Source organism: Trichechus manatus, unplaced genomic scaffold (genome assembly GCF_000243295.1).
Source record: "Trichechus manatus latirostris isolate Lorelei unplaced genomic scaffold, TriManLat1.0 scaffold00024, whole genome shotgun sequence".
Taxonomy (NCBI): Eukaryota; Metazoa; Chordata; class Mammalia; order Sirenia; family Trichechidae; genus Trichechus; species Trichechus manatus.
In genome coordinates this window covers 14,546,291-14,567,353 of record NW_004443960.1, presented here as the reverse complement: position 1 = coordinate 14,567,353, position 21,063 = coordinate 14,546,291, and the positions used below count along the sequence as shown (strand labels likewise).

The following is a 21,063-nucleotide window of genomic DNA, read 5'->3' as shown; positions in this document are numbered from 1 at the left end:
TAGGCAACTCACTAACATCACAATTAGGAAATTACTTGTCATGCTTCTTAAAACAAATGAAACACTCTGCCAGCCCTCTTGGGTATAATTGGCTGCCATTTTAAAAAACTTTTCACTGAAGTATACTTTACATCCAAAAAAGTACAATACCATGCATGACAAACTTGATGGATTTTCACAAAGTGAACTATTTAAAACCAGTTGCCATCAAGTGGATGTTGACTCACAGACACCCCATTTGTGTCAGAGTAGACCCATGCTCCGTGGGGTTTCAATGGCTGATTTCTTGGAAGTAAATCACCAAAGCTTTCTTCCAAGGCGCCTCTGGGTGGACTTGAACTGCCATCCTTTGGGTTTGCAGCCAAGTGTGTTAACTGTTTGCACCACCCAGGGACTCCACAAAGTGAATACGCCTGTGTAATTGTCGCAGCTCAAGAAACAGAACAGCAACTCCCAGAAGACTCCTCATGTCCTGGTCTTTCAGTCATCCAGTGGTGACTCCTATCCTGGCTTCTATCCTCATAGATTAGTTTTGCCTGTTTTTGAACCTCATAAACAGACTCAAAGGGTATGCCCTCTTTGTATCTGGCTTCTTTTGCTCAAGAGTCTATTTGTGAGGTTTACTTTATTATTATGGTGGGAGCTGTAGTTCACCTAATCTGATTTGGGTCCCACTTGAGTGTTTATTATGTGCCAGGCACTGAGCTAGATGCCTTAAATGTATTGGCTCATTTAGACTACCACCAATGACCTCCTTGACTGGGAACACAACAGAGAGCCCCTGATGGATCAGGAGGAAAGTGAGGTGCAGAATTCAAATTCTAGTAAAAAGACCAGACTTAATGGTCTGACTGAGACTGGAGGAACCCCAGAAAGCATGGCCTCCGGACTCTCTGTCAACCCAGAACTAAAACCATTCCCGAGGCCAACTCTTCAGACAAAGATTAGTCTGGACTATGGGACATAAAATGATACTCATGAAGAGTGTGCTTCTTAGCTCAAGTAGATACATGAGACTAAATGGGCAGCTCCTGTCCAGAGGCGAGATGAGAAGGCAGAGAGGGTCAGGAGCTGGTTGAATGGACACGGGAAATCCGGGGTGGAAAGGAGGAGTGTGCTGTCACAGTATAGGGAGAGCAACTAGGGTCACATAACAATGTATGCATAAATTTGTGTATGAGAGACTAACTTGAATTGTAAACTTTCACTTAAAGTACAGCAATAAAAAAAATGTATTGGCTCATTTATTGCAAATACTGAGCTTCTAACGGACACATCAAGCTAGTGTGGAATCAGACCTGGCTTCAGATAGATCTCAGCTCTGCCACTTATTAGCTGTGTCACCTCAGGCAGATTATTTCACCTCTCTGAGCCTGAGTTTCCATATCTGTAAGGTAGAACTAACTGTAAAACTTAGCCCCTAAGGCTGTGGTGACATTACTTGATGCTGTCAGTGAAGGAGTTAGCCCAGGGCCTGTGAGGAGTTCATCAGTGTCAACTATCACTGTTAGCATCCAGAAAACTTGCCCCTGGGCATGATAGACCTGCCCAGTGGGAGATGGTGCAATAGGTACATTGCCGTGAAGTAGAAGATAGTTTTAGAAATTTTATATAGTAATATTTTTCTTTTTAAGAAAAATGCCAAACATGTAAAAGTAGAGAGAACAGTATTAACATGCCCCATGTACCATCACGCAGCTTCAATATTTATCAACACGTGAGCCCACTCTTGTTTGTTATCTCTGCCCCCATCCCATTTGTCTTCTGTGTCTTAAAGGTCTTTTAATCTATAGTTCTCTCTCTTTTTTTAAATAGGACAGATGGGTCACTTGTCATATAGTTCCCACTTTCTGGACTCTTACATGCCCATGACATTGTCTGATGTGTTCCCCTGTGCCCTGTATTTCCTGTAAACTGGTGTTTGACCCGGGGGCTCCATCGGCTTCAGTCTTCACCCCCTTTCTTGTAAGAGTATTTTGCTCGTGGCAGTGGCATTTCCTATTGCATCCTATCTGTAGGCACAGAATGTCTGATCAGCTCTCTCGTGATGTTGATTAGGAGGTTTAGGGGGTGCCAGCCTGATTCACCCATTATAAAGTTCTCCATCAGCTTTTTATCGAATACAGTTGTTCTTAAAATGTGCCCTCCCCCCCAACCCCCTCCAGCTGAGCATCAGTAGCATCCCCTAGGAACTTGTTAGAAATGCAAATTCTTAGGTTCTGCCCCAGTCCTGTGGAATCTGAGGCTCTGGGGCGGGGCCCAGCAGTGTGTGCTTTAACAAGCCTGCTAGGTGATGCTGACGCACCTCAGGTGTGAGAACCACTTACAACTGCCGATGCTCATTGCCGAGACCATTATTTTGTTAAAACCCTGTTTCCATCGAGTTGATTCCAACTCAGGACCCTATAGGATAGAGTAGAACTGCCCCATAGAGTTTTCAAGGCTATAAATCCTTACAGGAGCAGACTGCCACATCTTTCTCCCGAGGAGCGGCTGGTGAGTTTGAACTGCCGATCTTTCTGTTGGCAGATGAGCGCTTTAACCAGTGCGCCACCGGGGCTCCTTATTTTATTAGAGGTTACAAAATGGCTATATTCTAATTTTGTCATTTCTTCTGCATTTATTGGCTGGAGTTCTTCCAAGTAGAAGGAAGTATATTTTTAAGGTAGTTAAGGTGGGGATTAGGGTAGGTGTTTGTAGGGCTTATTATGCCCTGAGCAACACTCAGTGACGCTTTAACACAGGAAATGTGATCGTTTACTCTAAGACAATGTATATTCTCTACAATTTTAATTTCCTTTTTATATATTAACTAAAGTGATTTAGGGCGTGATCTACTCATTCATCTGTCTTTTAAAAAATCTGTTACTAAAGCAGGCCTCCCAGAAGCAATAACCTTCCCCTCTGTTGAGGAAATCAGCATCTGGCGTTTATTATTGTGGAATATCCACCCCTCCCACGTTGCTTTGCAAAATCTGAGTCGCCCCAGAGATTCCTGCTTCAGGAGCTGGCTGCTCCTCTCTGGCCGCCCAGCCATGCATGTGGGATTTAGTCCACGTCCATGGGACGATTTGGGGCTCACGCATGGAATTCTCTTGGAACGTCAAAGCTGTGGATTCTTTTCTGCTAAAGCAGAGACAGCAACCACACAGTAGGTCCTGGTGGCTGTACATCCTGTCTCAGCCTGTGCCTTCATTCTTTGAAGCACAGCAGCAGCGGGTGGAGGAGAGACGGAATGGGTTGGAGGAACTGGACGGGAGCAAGTGTTACCAAGACCCCCTCCTGCAGTGATAGGCAGAGGGGTCTGGACTGGGTGACTGGACATGTTTATAAAGGGCCCATTTTCTCAGCACCTTGCCTCACGGATGCATCTGGATAATAGGATGGAGACTCTGTTGCAAACGGGCTACCTACATTGAGAGGACATTTAATGGCTGGAAATCTTATATAAAGAGAAATTTCTGCTTGTCAATTATTTGGTTAACCTGAGGTATGATGTTTATAGGAATCCAAACCCACACCCACTACTGTTGAGTCGATTCTGACTCATAGTGACTGTATGGGACAGAGTAGAGCTGTCCCATAGGGTTTTCAAGGCTGTAAATCTTTATGGAAGCAGACTACCACATCTTTCTCTCACAGAGAGACGGTGGGTTTGAACTGCTGACCTTTCAGTTAGCAGCCAAGGGCTTTAACCACTGAGCCACCAGGGCTCCTCTTTTATTGGAAAGACAGAATCAATTTTTGGTTTTTCCCTCCTTTCTCTGTCAGTTTTCAAAATAATGGGTGGTTTTCCAGACTCTTGCATTATGAACTCTGGATGTAAACATATTTGTCTTTCAGTTACTGTACTGTAGGTATTTTCCTCACTGATGTTCAAACTGTTCCATATTTGACCAGGTAGAACCATAGTTTAATATTTCGGTATGTAGTTTTCTAGACTTTATAAATGCATGTATATATATACACACACATATAAAATTACAAGAAAGATTCTATTATAAATATTTTAATCAAATTTATTGCGGTATAATTTACATCATTTTTTTTAATTCATCAATTTTAAGTGGACAGCTCCATGAGCTTTGACAAACGTGTGCAGCGGTGGAATCACCACCGTAGTCCTGATACGGGACGTTTCCATCACCACAGGAAGTGATTTTGTGCCTCTCGGCAGTCAATCCTCTTCCCCACTCCTAGCCCTTGGCAACTACTGATCTGCCTTGTGTCACCATAGTTTTGCCTTTCTTACCCTTCCGCATCAGTGGAATAATAGAACTTGTAGTCTTTTGGAACTGGCTTCTTTCACTTAGCGTAATGCTTTTGAGACTTCACTGATGTTCTTATGTGTATCAGTCATTCATTTCTTTTTATTGTTCAGTGGTATTCCATTTATACATATTGTTTTTAACTTGAAAATATATCATAAGTATCTTTGTATAGTCAATGACCACCTATTGTATTATTCTATTTATATGTAGTGTCTGGAAAAGGCAAATCTATAGGGACAGAGGGTTGGTTAGCGGTTGCCTAGGGCTAGGAGCGGGGATTGACTGCAGGTGAGCATGAGCAACTTTTTGAGTGATGGAAATGTTCTAACGGTGGAGTGTGGTGATGGTTGTACAACTCTGAAAATCTAGTACAAATTATTGAATGGTACATTTACAGTAGGAGAATTTTTTGGTGTATATGGGTTGCTTGTCCTCCTACACTTTGGACAACACTGGAGATTATCAATGGTTTTAACTTCAGCCAAGCTCGTAGGTGAAAATCAACATTTCATTGCTTGAAATTGCATTTCTTCAGTTACTAGTGAGGTTGAACAGCTTTTTCTTATGTTCATTGGCTATTTGAAGGGCTTTGTAAACATTTATTTTTGTTGATCATAGGTTTAATAAAAAGTTATAAAAATAAGACAGAATACATAATAGAAAGTATTCTTGACAGGTACATATTTCTTAGTAAATTTTCCTATACAGATTCTGAATTTTTTTTAATAAAAATGGGACATTATACTGATTGTTTTATAATCTCCTCCTTTATTTATTATTTTTAAAACAATATTGTATTTACAGTGGAAGTGTACACAGCAAAACAGGTTCCCATTCAACAATTTCTACACATATTATTCAGTGACATTGGTTACATTCTTCACATTGTACCATTATTCTCTATTTCCATTCCAGTTGTTTCGTTCCCATTAACCTAGTCTCATATCCTCCCAACCTTCTCATCTATGCATTAGAGTATTTTTTTGGAACATTTTACTGTGTTTTAGGTGAAAGTTTACATAGCAAATTAGTTTCCTGTTCAACAATTAATACACAAATTGTTCTGTGACATTGGTTACTATCCCTACAGTGTATCAGCACTTGCCCCATTTCCCCTCTGCCTTCCCTGTGTCCATCCTTTTAGTATCCCTGCCCCTCCTAGCCTTCTCATCTTTGCTTTTGGGCAAATGTTGCCTGTTTGGTCTCCTATAGTTGATTGTTCTAAGAAGCACATTCCTCACAGGTGTTATTGTTTATTTTATAGGCCAATCTATTATTTAGCTGAAAGGTGACCTCTGGGAGTGGCTTCAGTTCCAGATTAAAAGGGTGTCTTAGGACAATAGTCTTGGGGGTTCCTCCAGGCTCTATCAGTCCAGTAAGTCTGGTCTTTTTATGAATTTGAGTTTTGTTCTACATTTTTATCCCATTCTAACTGAGACCTTCTGTTGTGTCCCTGGCTAGTTGCCTCTAGTGGTAGCTGGGCACCATCTAGTTCTTCTGGTCTCAGGCTAGAATAGGCTGTGGTTTGTGTGGGCCATTAGTCCTGTGGACTAATTGTTTCTTTGAGTTTCTGGTTTCTTTCACTCTCCTTTGCTCCAGACAGGAGAAGACCAATAGTTGTATCTTACATAGCCCCTTGTAAGCTTTTAAGACCCCAGACTGTACTCACCAAGCTAGGATGTAGAACATTATCTTTATAAACTATGTTATGCCATTTGACCTAGGTATCCCCCGAGACCATGGTCCTGAGCCTTCAAACTCAGTAACTCAATCCCATGAGGTGTTTGGATATGTCTAGGAAGTTTCCATAACTGTGCCCCCATGCGCTCTATTATATATACATATACACACACAAATGCGTACAACCCCTTTTTATTTTTAACTGCTTTATTGAGATATAATTCATATACTGTATAATTTACAAATTTAAGTTGTACAATTCATTGGTTTTTAGTATATTCAAAGAGTTGTGTATCCAATGTTAGAATAATAAGTAATTTTAGGACATTTTCATTACTCCCAAAGAAAACCCACATCCCTTAGCCATCAACCCCCAATCCTCCCTCAGCCACTGGTAATCACTAATCTACTTTCTATGAATTTGCCTATTGTGGACCAAAACCATCAAACCCATTCCCACTGAGCTGATTCTGACTCAAATAGACACCCTATAAGACAGAGTAGAACTGCCCCACAGGGTTTCCAAGGCTGTAAATTTTTTTTAAAAATTTTGTTGTGTTTTAGGTGAAAGTTTACAGCTCAAGCTAGTTTCTCACTCAAAAATTTAAACACATGTTGTTTTGTGTCACGGATGGCAATCCCTGCAATGTGACAGCACTCTCCCCCTTTCTACTCTGGGTTCCTGGTGCCCGTTCATCCAGTTTTCCTGTCCCTTCCTGCCTTCGCATCTTGCTTTTGGGCAGGAGCTGCCCATCTGGTCCTGTATATTTGATTGAACTAAGAAGCACATTCCTCTTGTGTGTTACTGTTTGTTTTACAGGGCTGTCTCTGTAAAGTGGGCTTCGGGAGTGACTTCAGTTCTGAGTTAGCAGGGTGTCTGGGGGCCATAGTCTCGGGGGTTCCTCCAGTCTCTGTCAGACCAGTAAGTCTGGTCTTTTTTGGTGAATTTGAATTCTCGTCTACATTTTCCTTCCACTCTGAGACCCTCTGTTGTGACCCCTGTCAGAGTGGTTGGTGGTGGTAGCCAGGCACTGGCTGCTGCTTGTGGGCTCAGGCTGGTGGAGGCTGTGGTTCACGTGGTGCTTCAGTCCTTTGGGCTAATGTTTTCCTGGGTCTTTGGTTTTCTTCATTCTCCTTTGCTCCAGATGGGATGGGACCAATAGATGTACCTTAGACGGCGGCTTACAAGTTGTTTTTTTTTTTTAATTGTGCTTTAGGTAAAACTTTACAGAGGAAATGAGTTTCTCATTCAATAATTTATATACAAGTTGTTTGGTGACATTGGTTGCCATCTTCATGATGTGTCAACACTCTCCCCTTCCACACCCCGATTCCTCATTTCCATCTGCCCGTTGTTCCTGTCCCTTCTTGCCTTCTCGTCATTGCTTTTGGGCGGGTGTTGCTCTTTTGGTGTTGTGTACACGACTGAATGAAGAAGTGTGTTCCCCGTGTGTGTTATTGTTTGTTTTATAGACCTGTCTAATCTTTGGCTACAGGGTGAACTTTGGGAGTGGCTTCAGTTCTGAGTTAAAAGGGTGTCCGGGGGCCATAGGCTCAGAGGTTCCACCAGGCTCTATCAGACCAGTAAGTCTGGTCTTTTTGTGTGTGTGTGAATTTGAATTTTTTTCTACATTTTTTTCCTCTTCTGTCCAGGACCCTCTATTGTGATTCCTGTCAGAGCAGTTGGTGGTGGTAGCCCATTTGCAAGCTTTTAAGATCCCAAACACTACTCACCAAAGTAGGATGTAGAACGTTTTCTTTATGAACTATGTTATGCCAGTTGACCTAGATGTCCCCCAAGACTCTGGTCTCCAGCCCCTGGCACAGCAACTCGGTCCCTCAAGGTGTTTGGATGTGTCTAGGAAACTTCTGTGACTTTGCCTTGGTCAAGTTGTGCTGACTTCCCCTATATTGTGTGTTGTCTTTACCTTCACCCAAGTTGACCCTTATCTACTATCCAGTTAGTGATTTGTCCTCTCCATCCCTCCTCACCCTCGTAACCATCAAAGAATTTTTTTTCTTGAGTTCTTATAATAGTGGTCTCATACAATATTTGTCCTTTTATGATTGACTTATTTCACTCAGCATAATGCCCTCCAGCTTCATCCATGTTGTGAGATGTTTCGCGGATTCATCATTATTCTTTATTGTTGCATAGTATTCCATTGTGTTTATGTACCATAATTTGTTTATCCATTCATCTGTTGATGGGCACCTAGCTTGTGTCCATTTTTTTGCTATTGTGAACAGTGCTGCAGTGAACATGAGTGTGCATATATCTATTCGTGTGACAGCTCTTATTTCTCTAGAATATATGCCTAGGAGTGGGATTGCTGGATTGTGCAGTATTTCCATTTCTAGCTTTTTAAGGAGGCGTCATACCGTTTTCCATAGTGGTTATACCATTTTACATTCCTACCAACAGTGCATAAGAGTTCCAATCTCCCTGAAACCTCTCCAACTTTTATTATTTTCTGTGTTTTTGATTAGTGCCAGTGTTGTCAGGGTGAGATGGTATCTCACTGTAGTTCTGATTTGCATTTCTCTAATGGCTAATGACAGGCTATACATCTTTATGGAAACGAATTCCCACATCTTTCTCCAATGGAGCTGCTGGTGGGTTCAAACCACCAACTTATGGTTCGCAACTGAGTGCTTAAGGACTGTGTCACCAGGACTTCTCTATTCTGGACATTTCATATAAATGGAATCATACAATATGTTGTCCTTTGTGACTGACTTTTTCACTTGGCATGTTGTTTTCAAGGTTCAGCCATGTCATAGCATGTATCAGGACTTCATTTCTTTTTATTATTGGACATTTGGGTTGTTTCCATTTTTTAGCTGTTATGGGTAACACTGCTATGAACATTTGTGTACAAATTTTTGTGTAGACATATGTTTTCATTTCTTGAGTATATGGCTGGGGAGTGGAAATGCTGGATCATATGGTAACGCTATATTTAATTGTTTGAGGATCTCCCCTTTTTATTTTCGTAGCAAACAATAAGTCTTGAATATCTTTCCACGTGGACACATGTAGCCATTTCTTTCTTCTTTACCACTGCATAGTACTTCGTTGTATGAAAATACCTTGGCTTATGTATCCAGTTTCATGTTGTTGGACATTTGGGTTGTTTTCTTGATTTTTGCTACCGTAGGCAATGATGCAAATCCTCTCCTGAAGGGCCTTTAGGGTATTTCCATTTTTCGACAATCATAAACAACACTGCAGAGAATATCCTTGTGTACTTTGTGAAGTGTTTCTGTAGGCTGTGTTCCTGCACATGGCAACACTAGAGGCTTAACTGCCTTTAGGGCTTGGGTCTGACCTGATTCTCACTCTGTTGCCTTATTCCACAGGGGACCAACCAGGCACCATGGCACAGAAGGGCCAACTCAGTGATGATGAGAAGTTCCTCTTTGTGGACAAAAACTTCATCAACAACCCAGTGGCCCAGGCTGACTGGGCTGCCAAGAGGCTGGTTTGGGTCCCTTCGGAGAAGCAGGGCTTCGAGGCAGCCAGCATCAAGGAGGAGAAAGGGGATGAAGTGATTGTGGAGCTGGTGGAGAATGGCAAGAAGGTAACGGTAGGCAAGGATGACATCCAGAAGATGAACCCACCCAAGTTCTCCAAGGTGGAGGACATGGCGGAGCTGACGTGCCTCAACGAAGCTTCTGTATTGCACAACCTGAGGGAGAGATACTTCTCGGGACTCATATACGTGAGTATCTCGGAGCAACCAGTTACTACTCCCTGGCCTCTTGTACCTCTAAGGAAGGGAGAAGGTTTAGAAATGTGTTAGGGGTGCAGGTTAGTAGGTTGAAGGTTTCATTGAGGGGGGCCGCATAGTGAGGTGGAATCAGGCTTGGGTTCAAATCTCGCTCCTGCCTACCTAATTCTGTGACATTGAGCAGGTTATTTCACCTCTTGCAGTCTCAGTTTTCACACCTGTGAAATGGGAATAATCACACTTAACATATAAAGTAGGTGTGAAGACTCCATAAGCAAAGTGCCAAGGTGCATGGTAAACACTTAGGAGATTTCAGTGAAGTGGATCCGTGCCCTTCTTTCATCTTGGAAACAAAGAAAAGTTCATAACCTCCTTGGAAAGGCTCGTCCATCTGATGTGGCAGCCAGGCTTTCCCTGTCACAAATGGGAACGCCCAGATTAGACCTGGGATTCCTCTGGGTTGACTGTGCAGATCAGAGAGGACTAGAGTTGCATTGTCCAATATGGTGGCCACTAGCCACAAGTGTCTATTTAAATTTAGATTTAAATTAATTAAAAATAAATAAAATTAAACATTTAGTTCTTGGGTTGTACTAACCACATACCAAGTGCTCAATAGCCACCTGTAGCTAGTGGCTGCCATATTGGAAAGTGCAGATATAAAACATTTCCATCAGTGCAGAAAGTTCTGTTGGATAGGCTAGTCTAGATTGTAGGGGGAGATGTGACTGGGGTGGCGGGCATAGGTCCCTTGTGGAGTTGGACCAACTCCCTAGAGCAAGAGGGATATGGTCCGATAATGCCAGACTTGTGGGTGGAGGTCCCTGAGCCTACCCTTTGTGAATCTTTCCTCTCTGAAAGGGCATGCTAGTCCTTTGGGCAAGTCCTGCAATTTATCTTCTTTGTCTGTAAAATGAACATAAGAACAGTGCTAACCTCACCTAGTGGGTTATTCTTAAAAGAAAGTACTTAGCATACTTCCTGGCACATAGTAGGCATTCAAAATGTTAGCTGTTATTATTGGGTTTTGTTATAATTTTTATTATTATACTTATTGTTTATTATTATTATACTTCTTGTTTATTATTATTATTAGATTTTCTTGGCTCCTCTGCAAACTTGTGGGAATGATCACTCCCATAGTTTGTCCCTTTTGTTGCTTCTGGTACTGCCTTTTACATTCTGCCATTTGACTATTACAGACAGCCCTTTGTCATCTCTCAGAATGTTCTACAATTTTTTTTCCTAATTAGGAAAATAATACATGAGAAGACTCGCACATTTCCAAAAAGCATAGTGAACACAATAGAAATCAGTCCTCACTCAGAAATAACAGCAGATAAAATATTACGTATTTGAAAGCCTTCTGTGGAAATACAGTCATGCGCAGCATAATGTCTCTTTGGGCAACGTCCAAGTGCATATAGGTCCCTGGTCCCATAAGTTTACATAAGATTACCTTTTGTTTCATTTTGAAAAAAAAATAATATGGTGAATAATATGGCCCTCTCTCCTCCAGCCCTCCTCATTCATTCCAACCCTCAGGCCTGCAGTAGGAGGGGGAAATGGCCACCTACCCCAGGTATATTTTCCTCTATGCCCACCCATCCCTGGGGCAGAAAGGGAAGACCTGGCGCCAGCAGATAAATAAGCCCATGGAACGCAATGAACTCCATTCCTGGCTTGGGGCTTCCGTGTCCAGGAGAAGCAACTCCTGATTGTTTTGTTATTAATTCCCATTCTGAGAATAACAATATGGTGTTTGCACAACATCTAAATCATGTAATGTCCTCTTTCACAGAACGTATGGTGGACATTAAGCGATGCGTGATTGTAGTTTAATGACCAGCATTTATTCTCCATGTACAAGTACGTGCTAAGCATTTCTACGTTTCATTGAATAGCCCCCAAACACCCTTTTTAGGGCTATACAGTCTATCATGTAGATGTTCCATGATTGATTAATCCATTCTTGTGGATACTTCAGAAAAGCCAAAGGGGAAGGAGAGAACAATTTGTAATTATTAAATAACAACAACACCAAAAAAAAAACAACCAAAAAACCATTGCCATTGAGTGGATTCTGACTTCATGGTGACCCCGTGTGTTAAACAGAGTAGCACTGCTTTGTAGGGTTTTCTTGGCTGTAATCTTAATGGAAGCAGTTCACCAGGCCTTTTCTTCCGTGGAGCCGCTTTGTGGGTTTGAACCACCACCATTTAGGTTAGCAGCTGATCGCAAACTTCTTGCCTGCCAGGGACCTTCAATTATTAAATACTATTCTCTAATGTAGGTACTGTGCTTTGTCACACTTTATCTCATTTAATTAACACAACAACATAATGAGGTAAGAATGCTGGTCCCATTTCACAGATGAGCAAGCTGAGGCTCAGGGTGGTAACTCCATCCTTACTTCTCTAATGTAGCAGGGAAAGTTCCTTTGGTCCATGGTGCTCCTTGTATGGAAATATGATCAATTTGGGGCTGCTGGCACAGAATGGAAGCATTCTGTGGTTTAAATAAAAGGACGCCAGTCTACCAGAGCTAGAGGGGAAATTGGGCTCCTCGGATCCCAGAACTCCCATCCAAGCCATGTCCTTTCCATCCAGGGCCTATTTTCCTGTCTCACCTGCTGACCTCTGATGGCAGTGTTTGAGCCCAAAATAGAAATCAGAAAAAATGAAGGGCAACTGAAGGTCCTGAGACCCAGAATATCTTCTGACAGCAGATTAAAAAAGGCATCAAAGCTTCAAATTCCTGCTATGCTTCTCTGGACAGATTAGATTAAAATCCTTTCAACCTCGTGACTATGCGCCTGCTCCTGTCTTGTTCCTTTCTGGTCAGTTGAATCACTTAATAGAAACCGGTGCCCATGACTGAGAAGATATAGAAAGAGGGGGTGGTGTGAGGGTAGGGGAGAGCATAGTTACTGTCCCGGTGCACAATAGCAGAATGCGTGACTTGTGTTAATAGGTGGGGGGCAAAGTGATGCTGAGGCTGGCAGCCAGGTGTGTCCGACTTTGACCTTGGAGATGGAGAGAATGTTCCCCTCCATTCTGCAAGGCTCACCACAAACAACGGGCCTTTGAGAAGGTCCTGGTGGACCTTGTGTCCTCTTGGATCTAGAAGAGTCTGTAGATGCCAGAGGTCATGCCCTCCATCTTAGAGATTCCCGTTCTGGGCTCAGCCATGTTCAGCGACTTGCCTGAGCTGCCGTAGATCATTCATGGCAGACATGGGGCAAGAACGAAGCTCTGATTGCTGGTCCCAGGCTCCGTCACTCTTCCCAGCACTGTCTGTCATTGGCTGGGTTCTCTCTCCTTGGAATCTTTTGTAGACCACTTACACAGTCGGCTTTGTCCCTGGCGCTGTGCTGGAAGTGGGAAGAAGCGATTCAGGAGAAGGGAGCTCAATAAAGGTGTGTGTCTGCTGTGTGCCAGCTACTGTCCCAAGTGCTCCCAGACCGTTTAGTCCCTTATGACACCTGCAAGAGTGAAGCTAATACCCCATACTGCAGATGAGAGGTCCCAGGCAGAGAGATGATGTCACCTGTCCAAGGTCACACACGTAGAAAGGGACCCGGATTCAGACTCTGGCCTTGTGCCTAGTGCTGCTGTAGCAGGAATACCCCAAGCGGGAGGCTTTAAAGACAGAAACTTCTTTTTTCACAGTTTAGGAGGTTAGAAGTCCGGATTCAGGGCACTGGCTCTAGGGGAAGGTTCTCTCTCTGTCTGCCCCCTGGGATGGTCCTTGTCTCTTCCAGCATTCTTTGGTTCCTTGGAGATCTCCATGTGGCATCTTATCTTCCCCCCATTTGTGCTTGGCTTGTCTCTGTGTCTAATCTGCTCTCTCTCTATCTCAGAAGTAATTAGGTTTAAGACACACCCTACGCTGATAAGGCCTCATTAACAACAAAGAAACCCTCTTCCCAAATGGGATTACACCCACAGGTATAGGGGTTAGGATTCCAACACATATTTTAGGGGGACACAATTCAATCCAAAACACTGTAAAATGTGTTTTTTTTTGGCTCTCTCTGTGGGATACTGAGAAGTCAGAGGGCCCCATCCTTGCCCTGAGGTTGCGTTATAATTAAGGTGAGGAAGACAAAATACACCTGATTTAGATGCAAGTATATGAAATAGATTCTAACACATGGGGTCCTAAACTCAGGGTCTGTAAATGGATGCTAGGGCATTTGAAAGCCTCTTGAGATTTAAGTAAAAGTTTCTGCCTATGTATATTGGGCAGAGGAGCCCAGCTTCCATTCAGTTCTCAAAAGATCCTGTTACCCTCATGATAATAATGATAGCAACTACTATTCATTTGAAATTTACTGTGGCAAGGGTTTATACTAGCATATTATTACTCTCACTATTATTTTCTTTAAGGAGCCCTGGCTGTTAACTGAAAGGTCGGTGGTTCCAACCCACCCAGCGGCTCCACAGGACAAAAGACTTGGTGATCTGCTCCTGTCAAGATTACAGCCTAGGAGCCCGATGGGGAAGTTCTCCTCTGTCACATGAGGTCACTATGAGTTGGAATCGACTCTATGGCACACAATATTTTCCTTATGTAAAGAGAGATACTATTATTTAGCTCCATTTTTGCAGGTAAAGGAACTGCAACTTAGAAAAGTTAAATAACTTGATGAGAAACTAAGGTGGGTCTCCAACTCGGGAAAGCCACCTCTAGAACCAGTGCTTGCAGCTGGTGCCTCATTTAACCTTTCCAGTGATCCTATGAGGCAGATGTTATTACCCCATTTTGGAGAGGAAGACACTGAGGCTCAGATGTGCCCACTTACATGGCTGGTAAGTAGGTAGAGCTGGGTTTCAAACAAGGCCCATGTGACTCCAGAACCAAGTGATTGCCCATGATTATGTAGGGCCTTTAGGGTGACAGGTGGTTTAGAGAAGAATGTGATGGATGTGGGCTGGGACAGGTGAAGACGGTGCCATGAGTGTGCCATTAGCTTTGAGCTGGGTCTCGAAGTACAAAGAAGGAAGGACTCTAACCTTTTATTATGATTTCTTGAGCACCAAAGGTGCTAGACCAGAAATTGTAAGCTGTTGGCCCAGAATGAGTGATTTTATTTTTTTTTAAAAATAAGTTAATTTTGGTATATCTTTAAAAAATGCTGTTTCTGGCATCATTTGAGAAAGCAGAGGATCTGGCCCTGGAAGGTAACAATCCCTAGTAGATGGGGTGCATGTGCTCTCTGCTTCTCCGCAAGCCCCACTGCTCCCTATTGTCTCCTGAACCCTGAAGCTGAGTGTTGGCTGTTGATCACTGCATCTGTTTTGTTTTTTTCACACCTGGCCTACTTCACTCACATCTTACCTACTTGGTCCCTGTAGATAGTGAGACCGTCCACCCCTGGGCCAAGCCCATAGGGCTGGGGAACAATGTGAGTCAGAGCAAAGACAGAAGGATCTTTCTGTTCATTAGGTCCCCAACCCAGATCCCCCACCCCTGAACCCAAAGGACATATTTTTCAGTTCTGATTCCTCTGATCTGGAAAGTCCAGGGGATGAAGAGAGACCTTTCTTCCAAACTCCAGCCGGTGGCTAAGTTTTCATCCCAGAGACCTAGCCCAGCGATCTTAACCTTCTCGAGAAGGGATGCTGCAAGCAGGCTATAAGCAGAGACCTCCTGGGCACCAGATGCTGTGCCAAGCCCTAGAGAGAGGTGAGAAAATACAATTGGCAGCTGACCTGTATTGAGCTTGTGAACTAGCCCTTGATCCTGTGGACTAGCCCTTTGATGCTTTCAGGTTGTTACTGCTTCATAAAACCAAAACAACTAAACCCGTTGACATCGAGTCGATTCTAACTCATATAGCAACCTTATAGGACAGAGTAGAACTGCCCCATAGGATTTCCAAGGCTGTAATTTTTTCCCTGGAGAAGTGCATCATGCTTGGTAGAGGGTCAGCGAAAGAAAGGAAGAGGCCCTCAACGAGATGGATTGACACAGTGGCTGCAACAATGGGTTCAAACATAGTGACAATTGTGAGGATGGCGCAAGCCTGGGCAGCGTTTAGTTCTGTTGTACACGGGGTCGCTGTAAATCAGAACTGACTCTATGGCACCTAAAAACAACAACAGTCTTTTTTTTTTTTAATTGTTGTGCTTTAAGTGAAAGTGTACAATTCAAGTTAGTCTCTCATACAAGAATTTATACATACATTGTTTTGTGACCCTAGTTGCTCTCCCTGTACCATGACAGCACACTCTTCCTTTTCACCCTGGATTTCCTGTGTCCATTCAACCAGCTCCTGACCCTCTCTGCCTTCTCATCTCGCCTCCGGACAGGAGCTGCCCATTTAATCTCATGTATCTACTAGAGCTGAGAAGCACTCTCTTCACGACTATCGTTTTATGTCCTATAGTACAGTCTAATCTTTGTCTGAAGAGTTGGCCTTGGGAATGGTTTTAGTTTTGGGCTAACGGAGAGTCCGGGGGCTGTGTTTTCTGGGGTCCCTCCAGTCTCAATCAAACCATTACGTCTGGTCTTTTAACTAGAATTTGAGTTCTTAACCCCACTTTTCTCCTGCTCTGTCAGGGACTCTCTGTTGTGTTCCTTGTCAGGGTGGTCATTGTGGTAGCTGGGCACCATCTAGTTCTTCTGGTCTCAGGCTGATGAAGTCTCTGGTTTATGTGGCCCTTTCTGTCTTTTGGGCTAATACTTTCCTTGTGTCCATGGTATTCTTCATTCTCCTTTACTCCAGGTGGGTTGCAACCAATTGGTACATCTTAGATGGCTGCTCACCAGCTTTTAAGACCCCAGAAGCCACTCACCAAAGTGGGGTGCAAAACATTTTCTTAAAAAACTTTGTTATGCCAATTGACCTAGATGTCCTCTTAAACTATGGTTCCCAGACCCCTGCTCCTGCCACTCTGTCCTTCAAAGTATTTGGTTGTATTCAGGAAACTTCTTAGCTTTGGTTTAGTCCAGAACAACAATAATCTTTATAAAAGCCGATTGCCACATCTTTCTCCCGTGGAGTGGCTGGTGGGTTTGAACCGCCAACCGTTCGGCTAGCAGCCCAGCACTTAACCACTATGCCACCAGGGCTCCTTTATTGCTTCATAGGACCTTCACAAATAATACAAGTATATCTATTATGTGTCTTAGTCATCTAGTGCTGCTAGAACAGAAATACCACAAGAGGATGGCTTTAACAAAGAGAAATTTATTTCCTCACAGTCTAGTAGGCTTCAACTCCAAATGTAGGGCATCAGCTCCAGGGGAAGGCTTTCTCTCTTTGTCAGCTCTGGAGGAAGGTCCTTCTCATCAATTTTCCCTTGGTCTGGGAGCTTCTCCGCACAGGAACCTCAGGTCCAAAGGACTCACTCTGCTCCCAGCACTGGTTTCTTGGAGGTATGAGGTTCCCATGTCTCTCTGCTCGATTCTCTCTTTTATATCTCAAAAGAGATTGGCTTAAGACATTATCTAGTAGATCTCATCAATGTAACTGCCACTAATCCACTAATCCATCTCATTACATCATAGTGATAGGATTTACAACACATAGGGAAATCACATCAGATGACAAAATGGTAGACAATCATACAATACTGGGAATCATGACCTAGCCAAGCTGACAGATATTTTTAGGGGACACAGTTCAATCTATGACACTATGAAATGTCTATAAGAAAATATTTAAAAATAACTATATGGATAAAAAACAAGAATCCTCCTCCTTTAGCTCCCAACTTACATCCCTGGAAGCAAACATAATTAATAGGGTCGTGTATATATATACACCTATGTATATGTACTATGGTACGTATTCTATGACCTAAGCCATGGTGTTTTCAGTCACCTCATATGTATGTGAAAACTGGACAATGAATAAGCAAGACTGAAGAAGAATTGATGCCTTTGAATTATGGTGTTGGCAAAGAATATTGAATATACCATGAACTACTAGAAGAACAAACAAATCTGTCTTGGAAGAAGTACAGCCAAGAATGCTCATTAGAAGCAAGGATGATGAGACTTCGTCTCACATACTTTGGACATATCAGGAGGGACTAGTCCCTGGAGAAGGACATCATGCTTGGTAGGGTAGAGGGTCAGCGAAAAAGAGGAAGATCCTCAACAGGATGGATTGACACGGTGGCTGCAACAGTGGGCTCAAGCATATCAACGATTGTGAGGATGGCGCAGGACCAGGCAGCGTTTCGTTATGTTGTACGTAGGGTCGCTATGAGTCGGAACTGACTCAACAGCACCTAACAACAACAATAACATATGTACTATGTTATATATGGAAATATAACAAAAAAATCACTTTGTGAATTTTTTTTTCAGCTTGCTTTTTTAATGTAACCATGCTTTTTCCGTGTCTGTTCATAATGGTCTACCTAGTCAGACAAAAAAAGTTTTTTGAATAGATACTGCATGAAAATATTAAATAATAAAAATAATATAAACCTATCGCCATCGAGTCAGTTCTGACTTGTGGAGACCCCATGTGTTATAGAGTAGAACTGTTCCACAGGGTGTTTAATGGCTGATTTTTCAGAAGTACATTACCAGGCCTTTCGTGGTGCTGCTAGTTGGATTTGAACCACCAACAGTTAGGTTAGTAGTCGAGTGCAAACCACTGGCACCACCAGGGACCTTAAAAATAATATAAATTAAAAAAATAAAAATAGCTAATGTTTGAGAAGGAAGAGAAGCAAGAGAACATAAGAATATAAGGCATTAGAAAGCTTCAAGAAGTCAGTGATCAACAGTGTCAAATATTACAGAAAAATCGATCCTTTCAGTTCAACAAATAACTAAGGAGTCCATAATATATGCCAGCCAATGTAATATATGGAGTACAAAGAGTTTTGAATTTGGAAATTGGAGGGCATTTGTGACTTTTATCAGAGCAGTGCCAACACAATGGAAGTGTCAGAAGCCAGATAGCAGTGGGTTGAAGAATAATGGGAGGTGGGAAAGTGGAGTGTCTTAGTTTTCTAGTGCTGCTGTAATGGAAATACCCCAAGTGGATGGCTTTAACAAACAAATTTATTTTCTCACAGTTTAGGAGGTTTGATGTCTGAATTCAGGGCGCTGGCTCTAGGGGAAGGCTTTTTCTATCAGCTCTGGGAGAAGCTCCTTGTCTCTTCAGCTTCTGTTTCCTGGTACTTTGGAGATCTCCATGTGACTTGGCATCAGTCTTCCCCATCTCTTCCTGCTTGATTGCTTGCTTTATCTCCTTTATAGCTCAAAAGAGATTGACTCAAAACATACCCTATAGTAATCCTGCCTCATTAACATAACAAGGATAACCCATTCCCAGATGGGATTATAACCACAGGCATAGGATTTACACCATATATTTTTGGGGGACACAGTTCAGTCCTTAACATGGAGACAGCAATTGTAAAATGGTATTTTGAGGATCTTATTTGTGAAAGAATGGAAGCATATAGCACATAAACCAAACTAGGACAAAAGATTAAGAGAAAGAAGTTAAAATTGGTGAAGCTTATATAATAGAGAGTGGCTGGCAACAGGAGAGAGAGAGGGAAGGAATAAACAATGGTGTACGTGGAATAATGAAAGGTCTGTAGGTAAGAAGCAAGCTGGAATTTGAAAGAAACACCTTATCATCAAAGAGTGATGAAAAGGCTTAAGTATGAAATAGATAGAAGGAATTTTGGAAACAAAGGGAAATCACAATTGGTAGTCTCAATTGTTTTCTGTGACTGTGTCGTGGTTTGAATTATGTCCCCCCAAAAATGTGTGTATCAGTTTGGCTAGGCCATGATTCCTGGTACTGTGTGATTTTTTCCCATATGTTGTAAACCTGCCTCTGTGACGTTAATGAGGGAGGATGGGTGGCAGTCGTGTTAGTAAGGCAGGACCTGATCTACAAGACTGGATTGTGTTCTGAGGCAATCTCTTGAGATACAAAAGACAGAAGTGAGCAGTGAGACAGGGGAACCTCATACCATCAAGAAATCAGTGCCGGGCAGAGCATGTGTCCTTTGGACCGGGATCCCTGCGCAGAGAAGCTCCTAGTAGGCCGGGGGAACATTGATGAGAAGGCCAACAGAGAGAAAAAGCCTTGCCCTGGAGCTGATGCCCTGAATTTGGACTTTTAGCCTACTTTGACTGTGAGGAAATAAACTTCTCTTCATTAAAACCATCCACTTGTGGTATTTCTGTTGTAGCAGCACTAGATGATTAAGACAGACTGCAAGGACTTATTATCCGTTGATGAAGGAGCAATTGGGGGTAGGTGACTTGAGGAAAGAGAGGAGACTATGGGACAGTTCCTTTGGGAAATGAAAGAGGAAGTATATTAAAAAAACCCAGTGCCATCCATTCAATTCCGACTCATAACGAACATATGGGACAGAGTAGAACTGCCCCATAGGGTTTCCAAGGAGTGGCTGGTGGATTTCAACTGCCAACATTTTGGTTAGCAGATGAGCTCTTAACCACTGCACCACCAGGGCTTCTTGGAAGTAAATTAGGGGCATATAAATGGGTTGCAGGCAATGCTGGGTTTTTACCATAGTTTTTTAGTAAAAATTACAATATGGCAGCAATATGGATGGTTATATGACTTTTCTACAGTAATACTTAAGAGAGAGAATTTTTATTAGAAAAAAGAGCTTTCAAAATTGATCCATTGTTGAGATATACCAGAGTTGATGGACAGGAATGAGAAGGAGCCTCATCAATTGAGATAGACTAGTGAGGGGATGGCAGACTATAGCTCACAGGTCAAAACAGCCTGTCCCCTTTTTTGTAAATAAAGTTTGATTAGAATACAGCTATAAAAAATAAAAATAGCATACAAGGGTACAAAAAACTTTATCATCCCTATCTCTCAAGAGTCCACTTTCCCTCTCTAGAGAAATCATGACCACCAGTTCCCTATGTAACCTTCTAGAAATATTTCATGAATATGCAGGCAAATATAAAGCTCTTCCTCCACCCTCCAAAAATGGCAGCATAGCAACATGCACCAATGTGCAGCTCACCCTTTGCACCTGACTATATATTTTGACCATCTGTCTGTGGCAGTAGGGCTGGAGCCTCTGAACACTTTTTCTTTTTTTGGCTATAAAGGACAGAAATTTAGTTTCTCACAGCTCTGGAGGCTGGAAGTCCAAATTCAGGTTCTCAGCCACATTAAGGGCTTTGAGAGACATCGGTTCCATGCCTCTGTCCTAGCTTCTGTTGGCTACCAGCAATCCTTGCTATTCCTTTACTGTTTGTAGATGTGTCTTCACATGGTGCCTTCCCCATGTATGTGTCTCTGTTTCTGCGTCTCTTCTCCCTTTTGTAAAACACCACTTAGAAATGATTAAGATTAGGACCCACCCTACTTGTTATGACCTCTTTTAATTTAAGTG

General features: G+C 42.6%; 1 protein-coding gene across 4 annotated transcripts in view; it reads left to right on the top strand.

The window, feature by feature from the left end:
* MYH11 (myosin heavy chain 11) overlaps positions 1-21,063 on the top strand; it is a 147,266-nt gene that overhangs the window by 12,013 nt on the left and 114,190 nt on the right. For 2 of the 4 annotated variants that reach the window (XM_004373283.1, XM_004373282.1), the window contains exon 2: positions 9,315-9,676. In XM_004373283.1, the coding sequence (XP_004373340.1) occupies positions 9,332-9,676 (345 nt within the window). In that variant the 5' untranslated portion in view covers positions 9,315-9,331. Of the gene's footprint in view, positions 1-9,314; positions 9,677-21,063 lie in introns of those variants that run through there. The other 2 variants (XM_004373285.2, XM_004373281.1) reach the window with 1 other exon arrangement.